Raw genomic sequence first — 8,165 nt, 5'->3', positions numbered from 1 at the left:
CTTGTCTTTTCTGGTTTCGCTCCATCTGGGTTCCTCGAGTCATGACAATTTTAATGATTGTAGGGTCAGGCAGGTACACAATTAAACATCAAAAATGAAGGAAATCTGAGAACTATGTCACATTAGTAGTGTATTTATTCATTTCTTTTTTAATTATTTTTTAATTATTTTTTATTATTTTAGTTGGGGGTCATTAGTAGGACTTGTGTATAAAATACCACAAAACTTTTCAAGCAACTTTCATCAAAGTGATTCAGCAGCATCTTTAAGATGCACAGTTCTACTACAGACATAGACACATTAAACATTTAAGCATCAACAAGTATCTCAGCCTGTAGTGCACTGACATTTGTTTAAAAAACTTTTTTTAAACATTTTTGAAGCATGATAGATTCTTACAGAAGCTCTTTTAATTCTTATTGATCTGTTTTTACCTCTGGGCAATGATGCGTCTAGAAGTTTTGTTCACCTAGTAATGCAGAGATAAACATAACACATGTGAATAGTAATAAAATACTAAAAAGGGAGAACTGAACTACACACTGTAATATCAAGCCTCTCCTCCAGCCATCTGGTGTAAACATCCAAATTTAGCAGCAAGCCAGTTCGTTTTCCTCCTCACAACGTCCAGAAGGGAGTTTCTGTTCCAGAGAAAGCTGGTATCAAAAGCTTTGAATTTATTAAAATCTATTTTTCTCTCGTGCTGTCAGAAGGCAAAAGCACAAATTTGCACTTATCTTTAGCAAAACAAACGGAGAAGAAAATCAACATGCTCAATCAGGATTTCTTCATGCCTGCTTAGTTTTCAGATTGTCCAAGATTTCGTTGCTCAGAAAATGTCTTCATCTATTCATTACTCACAAATAAAAGCTCTCAGCTAAACTTGTTTTCTGATTTCCCTCTTCATTTATTTGTATTTCAATGCGCAGAGTTCTTGAGAGAAGAGGTGGTTGTTCTCCTCACGGCTCAGTTCATCACTCTCTTCAACCAGACAGCCCTAGAGGTGAGAGCAGCTTTCTCTGAGATCCTTCAGCTAAAGTTTCTAAATATTTTTCCTGATGCTACACAGTTTTAAGGATGGTTGAATTCACAGTGTATCAGTTTGAAGTTTGCCGGCAAAGACTCCTGCAACAAGTGCACAGTAAAAGCGAAGTGGTCTTCAGGTTCCTCAGAATATTGTGGCAAAGAGTTGAATGGTTTGAACACTGCCTGAAAAAAAATACCTCAATATTTTATCGGACTAACTTTAGCTTAAATTATGATGTGCATTTATTGTATTTTAAAAATGCTCACAGGCTTTAATCAGCCTTAATTAAGAAGATGTGCAGCACCTCTTTTTTAAAGTGAGCAAAGTCCATGAACACGGAGAGCCACTCTTTGTTTGCCAGCACAATTTGAAGCACATGTCTTCTTTTGTGAGGTCTTTGTGAATAACATAAATGTGCAAAATCCCTGACTATAGCCATCAAATCAAAAACACATTTTTGATACAACACAATTTTTGGTGAATCTGGACAAGTTTGCCAGAGCTGTAATGTCACCAAAAGTTTTACTGGTCACAAGAAGGTGTGACCAGTTTGTAAAGTCTTCATAATACCGTAATTTCCAGACTATAGAGCGCAGCTGAATATAAGCCATACCCACTACTAAAAGTTGTACATAGCTATATACTGCTGGCTGCAAGCCACATTGTAACGTGAGACATTTACACAGAAAGATTTTTTGAACTTTTAATAAAAAAACATACATAAATACGTATCGGTAACATACACAAATACATAAAATAAATGTTTTTTTCTGAACAGTACCTGTAACACATCTGGTTAAAAAAAAACAAAAAAACAGTAGCCTACCAGGAAGTAATTGATCGCTATCTTCATCTTCCTCCTGCACCACAGACGTATATACGCTGCGCCCATGAGCTTATGCTGTCCTCTTCATCACGTTTCTCCCTCCACATAAGGGGAGGGGAGGAGAGAACAAGAGACTGGGAATGGACCTTTGTCCATTGTGACCTGTTCAGTAATTTCATTGGTCAGATTATTTTTTTAACCTTTATTTATACAGTTAGTCTCACTGAGTCACCAGGACCCAACCCCCAAGAGAGACATGTATTGGGCAGCTATGTGAGCACCTGGGGTGTGATGAGGTTAAATGTTTTGGTAGCATGAAACTCGTTAGCGTGTCAAAAAAAAAAACAGAAATCCATACATTAGCTGCAGCATAAGCATTCAGAGCGTGTAAAAAAAGTAGTGGCTTATAGTCTGGAAACTACGGTAATTAAAAAAAATCTCTGCAAAATTAAAGGGAAGATAGACAACATGAAGACAACTAATCCTGATATCACAGTATAAAGTCAGTCCATGCCAACAGGGACTGAGAAACTTATTGATGGAAAAATCCTGATTTTTCAGTATATTTAGGTAGTCAGCTGACCTCACAAACATAACTGAACCGTGACCTGATCAAATGGAGTAACCTCAGAATCTGCCCCCAGAGCAGCAAAGCATGATGGATGCATCTGTTCATATGCCATTTTTATTACCCTACTATGCTAATAACATGTCAAAGGCTAACTTTGGACTTAACAGGATCTTTTCTCATTTTATAGAACTCAATATTGTTGCTACCTTACATTTTATAACCTTTTTTCAGATTTGCTTCTTTTTATTACCTGAGACTACGTCTATCTTCAGACCCAATACCTTCAGTTGTCTTTGCAAAATTACAAAACATTGCCACGAGTCAGACTGTTGTTTCTTCTTTATAATCATGGTCCTGAAACTGGTACTAGTATTAAGCCACTGGTGGTTTTCAGGACCCCTCTAGTGGTAGTCCATAAGATATTTTAGAATCCACTTTTTACAAATGAAATAACAAAGCAAAACAGCAGAGGTAGACAACAAGATGAGTGGTTCAAGCACATTGCAATCTTGGCTCCAAATAGAAACAACCGGAAAGAGAAGTGCAATGGAGCATACTTGAAGAATCCCTTTGGAAGCTGAAGTGGATGATGGTTAGCAGATGTGCTATGGATATCTAAGTACTACCAGTGAAGACTCAAGGACCTGAAAGCAACAAAAGCACAAAAAAGTGAGGAAAGCTGATTGGGTTCTCATGTGTATTAAGTAGTTCTGGGGCAGAAGAAGAGCCAAAACCACAAAGTATGTGATGATGGTATGGAACCATCACATCTTAAACTGCACCACTCAACCAGGCTTGGGTTTAGGAGTTTGGACAGTTTGCACCACTGTTATGCATTGTCTGTGTCATAATGGTGATACTTGAAGACCGTAGCATTTTCTGAGATGACATCATAATAAGTTTGAGAAGCACTGCTCTAAACGAGTTCACTCAATGTTTTGGTGATCTACGCTCATAAAGTCATCTCAAATTTTTTTTATGTTTTAGATTTTTGTGTTTTCTGTGTTGGACACTTCTAGACAAACTTTGAGTTGTTTGAATGATCACTTCAGATTTTTTTTGTTTGCTTGATGCAATGCTGGGCGGCATGGTGGTGCAGTTGGTAGAGCTGCCACCTCAACGAGCAGATCACTGGATCAAATCCTGGTCCTTTCTGGGTGGAGTTTGCATGTTCTCTCCGTGCATGTGTGGGTTTTCTCTGGGTACTCCAGTTTCCTCCCACAGACCAAAAACATGCATGTTAAACTGATTGGTAACTCTAAATTGTCTCTAGGTGTGAGTGAGAGAGTGAATGATTGTTTGTCTCTATGTGTCCCTGTGATGGACTGGAAACCTGTCCAGAGTGTCTCGCACAGTGATGGTTGGACATGGGCACCAGTGACCCGAAAAGGAAGAAGCAGGTAAAGATAATGGATGGATGATGCAATGCTTGACATGTATAGTTTGTCCAAAAATTGTATTTTATTGTGTGTGCTTGTTTCACCTAATCAAAATGAGCTTCCATCCCTGACTGCAGTTTGTGTTTTAACAATCCTAGACCATGGTGACGCCTCTGACACAGCACTACTTTGGCTTCGGTGAGCTGGGCAACAGTTTGATGTACAGCCTGTGTGGGGTGGAGGTCATCCTGGGCTTCTTCTTTGTGCGCTGGCTGAGTAGGAAGGTGGCGGACCGTGTGGTGCTGGCTGCAGGCCTGGTCATCTGCTGCACCGCCTGTATCTGGTGCCTCATTTTCCTCTGCAACCCCCGAGGTGCTAACCTGCCAGCGAAAACACACAAACACACCCAGACCCACACGCAAACTTACACACAAACTCAAAACGTGCCTCTGTTCCTGAGCCAGTCCCTCTTTGTGTGACTCGTGTTGATGTGTCGAGCACAGTGGAGCCATACTGGGTCACATTGTGGATGAACCTCCATAAATGATATCGTTCAAGCCAGCAGGAGATCTCACAGGCAGGCCAGACCTCGTGTGTTCACGTTGGCCTGCATCTGTTGCAGCTCGTCACGTTTATCGCTCTGATTACAAGTGACAGGTGCTGGAGCTGAGTAGAGCCTGGGTACATATAAAGGATTATAGTAATCCAATTAGAGAAAAATGCTGTTTGTTAAATCATAGCCTGCATTTGTTCCCTGTTTGTTACAGTTGAACACTCAAACAAGCAAAAACAGAGACTTTACGACAGACACCTGTGGAGAAGTGATTTCTCATCTTGGACCTCTAAGAAAGTGGTTTAATTGGCAAGACTGCCTTTTTATTGTGAGATTATTGATGTGCAGCTCAAACTGGAACATCCAAACATTCGCGTGGGCACAAATTCACACAAACATGTGCATGATGCAAGGCAGCCGAGAACAAAAATCAACTGGCTGCCAGGTTGGCATGGGCTTCATTTTCAGACCAAGCTATCTGTGCTGGTGCCAGCCCATTTGTGGAGGGAAGTAAAAATCCATCATGGATGAGAAGTAACTGAGGAATGATACGTGAGCCTTTTTGAAAAAGCAACCAAATATTCAGATGAATCCTAAAAAGATCTGTTGACCAGATTATGTTAGATTGTGGTTAAAAACACACCCTTTTACATTTGTTCATTCAATCTTTATTTATACAGGTTAGTCTCATTGAGCCATGAGGACTCATTTACAAGAGAGACCTTTTTTAACAAAGAACACAGAAGAGGCACAAACAACAATAGACAATCGTATAAAAATCATATAAAATGAAAAAGTAAATAGAAGAAATTATATAAAAATGAAACAAAAACAGCTACAAGAGAAGGCTCTTTTGTCAAGTTCAGTCCTCACTGAGGGAACACTGCAGGTAATAATGTCCTGAGAGCGCACGATGTAACTGCACTCACAAAGTGACATGTAGGAGAAGATGTATGAAGGCAACAAACCAAGAATTGATTTAAAGATGAAAATGTACCAGTGAGAGAGTCTGTATAAAGTTAATGATGACCAGTTAACCAGTGAATACAAGGTGCAATGATGGGTACAATAATTACAGCCAGTTATGAATATTAGCGCACCATGATAGACATCATCCAACATCTGCAGGGTGCTCGTAGGAGCATTCATGTAAATAATGTCACCATAGTCAATGGAGGGAAGGAAAGTCACAGTTACAAGGTGTTTCCTAACATTCAGAGTTAGACAGGATCTATTACTGAAAAAGAAACCCAGTTTAACTTTTAGTTTCCTTACTGTTTTCAACATGAGGCTTAAAAGCGAGATGTGAATCGATCAAAAATACTCAAGTATTTATAAGAATTGACAAACTCAATAGGAGCACAATTCGAAGATAAAATAGAGGGAAGGACTGCTGGGACTGACTTTGTGTTTGAAAACAACATCCCTTAGGTTTTGTGACAGAACAAATCAGACTGGATGATGTCAAATGCCGACTGTAAAAGCTGGAAAACCTTAGCAACTGTTTTAGCTCGACAATAAACAACTGTGTCATCAGCATAGAAATGTAAGGATGCATCAGAGATGGTCTGACCTACATTACTTACAGTATGTAGATTGTAAAGAGGGTGGGTCCTAAGACTGAACCTTGTGGTACACCATTGTTAACAGTTAGATAACTGAAACAAGTACCATTATGTTGGACACATTGCCTCCGATCTGAGAGATATTAGAGAACAACCAATAGTGTCATCTCAGAAACCAATTTCTTAGAGTTTATGGCATAAGATGTCATGATCTATAGTAAATAAACCATTCATACATAAACCATACAAAATAAACCATTTAGACTGTGACAAACTTTTCCATCTCTGACAGGTGGATATGAATGGAAGCTGTCTGCCTTCATCATCGGGGTGTTTCTGCAGCTGCTGGGCCTTCCCTTTGTTGCTGTGTCACAGGTGTCACTCTTCTCTAAAGTCACTGCTGAGAAAACACAAGGTTCAATTTTACTAATACCTTTTTACCTTTACCAAAACTTATTAATTTTAAAGAAAAACTTATTTCATTTTCAACAAGCTAAAACCATAAAAGTGAAAGCAATATACTGCTAATATGTGGTACTTCATTGTGTATTACATGTACTTTTCAATAATGGTATTTTATTGCTGCTATTTTATATATATTTTTATGTTTCACCAAAAGGCTTTAGTCAAGGAGTCCGACGCTCAGTTGGAGGTCTGGCCACCATCCTGGGTCCTCTGTGGGCTGGAGGACTGACCAATAATTTGTACATAATGCTGGGAATGATGCTGGCACTTCTTGTAATGATCACAGTAAGTAGAGCACGGCACTGAACTGCCAACACTTTCTGAATCCCAGATGAGCCCATGAAGGCTCAGTAGAGGAAAGCAGTGGCTGAGAATTAAAGTGGTTGTCTCCCAGTTGGATATTGGGGGCAGCTGTGGTTGAGTGGTTAGAGTAGTTGTCCTCCAACGGGAGAGTTGGGGGTTCAATTCCATCAGCAGTCACATGTTGAAGTGTCCCTGGGCAAGACACTGAATCCCTCATTGCCTCTGATGTGTGTCCCATCAGTGTATGAATGTGATAAAGCTCTGATTATAGAATGATTTGATTATCTTTGTAGAGATCTAATAGAGTGCTGTATGAATGTGTATAATTGGATTGTGTTGTAAAGTGCTTTAAGTATTTTGATTATATAGAAAAGTGTTATATAAGTACAGTCCATTTATCATTTACCATATTTAGGAGCTTGATCTCAAGCTCTGCCATGTCTTTGGAGATATGACACTAATATTGCCCCCAGTATGCTAACTGGAATAAACTTTTAAGTTATGTGAAAGTGTCTGCTAAATGACAAGACATAAACCATCCATCCATTATCTTTTACCCGCTTCTTCCATTTTGGGTCCCGAGTGTCGCCGGTGCCCATGTCCAGCAATCACTGTGTGAGGGGTGGGGTACACCCTGAACAGGTCTCGAGTCCATCACAGGGACACATAGAGACAAACGAGACAAACAAACATTCACTCTCTCACTCACAACTAGGGACAATTTAGAGTTACCAATCAGACTAACATGCATGTTTTTGGTCTGTGGGAGGAAACAAGTACCTGGAGAAAACCCACACATGCACGGAGAGAACATGCAAACTTTGTCCAGGAAGGCCCCTGGACCGGGATTTGAACCAGCGACCTTCTCGCTGAGAGGCAACAGCTCTACCAGTTGCGCCACCAGCTGCCCACAAAACATAAACATAACCTGATTTTTTCTTTGAAACATTCAGTATAATGTTTCAAGATGATGTGAAGTTTATTCCACTTCAGCTGATTTTTCTAGCATCTGTAATAAAAGTATCTAAACGACATTAATAAAAAAGTAAGGAAACGTTCTTAACAAAAGCCATGTTTCTATCACTCACTGGATAACAATGCTTTCATCTTCGATTGTTAATAGTAATGCGCCAGTATTTCTTCAATAGTGAGGACAGAATTTAGTTCTCGTCAGTGTGCAACCACATGGTCCACTGAGGATCTGAAACTAGCAGAACGTCTTCTCATTAGGTTTTGAAAGCAGTCACAGGTTTTTGTTCTTGGAGAGAAATGATGGATGAATGCAGGAATGGATGGATGGACAGATGGATGGATGGATGGAAGGATGGACAGAAGAATGAATGGATGGATGGATAGATGGATGAACAGAAGGATGGATGAATAGTTGGATGGATGGATGTATGAATAGATGAACTGATGGATGGATGGGTGGATGGATGGATGGATGAACAGAAGGATGGATGTTAGATGAACAGA

General features: G+C 39.7%; 1 protein-coding gene across 1 annotated transcript in view; it reads left to right on the top strand.

The window, feature by feature from the left end:
* The window catches only part of mfsd8l2 (major facilitator superfamily domain containing 8-like 2), a 32,046-nt gene that overhangs the window by 22,368 nt on the left and 1,513 nt on the right, over positions 1-8,165 (top strand). Inside the window, exons 6-9 of the mRNA XM_037681284.1 lie at positions 930-1,003; positions 3,962-4,175; positions 6,214-6,336; positions 6,541-6,671. Coding sequence (XP_037537212.1) covers positions 930-1,003; positions 3,962-4,175; positions 6,214-6,336; positions 6,541-6,671 — 542 coding nt within the window. The remainder of the gene's footprint in view (positions 1-929; positions 1,004-3,961; positions 4,176-6,213; positions 6,337-6,540; positions 6,672-8,165) is intronic.

This window comes from Nematolebias whitei, chromosome 9 (assembly GCF_014905685.2).
Source record: "Nematolebias whitei isolate Nwh7 chromosome 9, NemWhi1, whole genome shotgun sequence".
NCBI lineage: Eukaryota > Metazoa > Chordata > Actinopteri > Cyprinodontiformes > Rivulidae > Nematolebias > Nematolebias whitei.
Note: the sequence above shows the minus strand (reverse complement) of the source record. Positions and strands in the feature narration are given on the sequence as shown.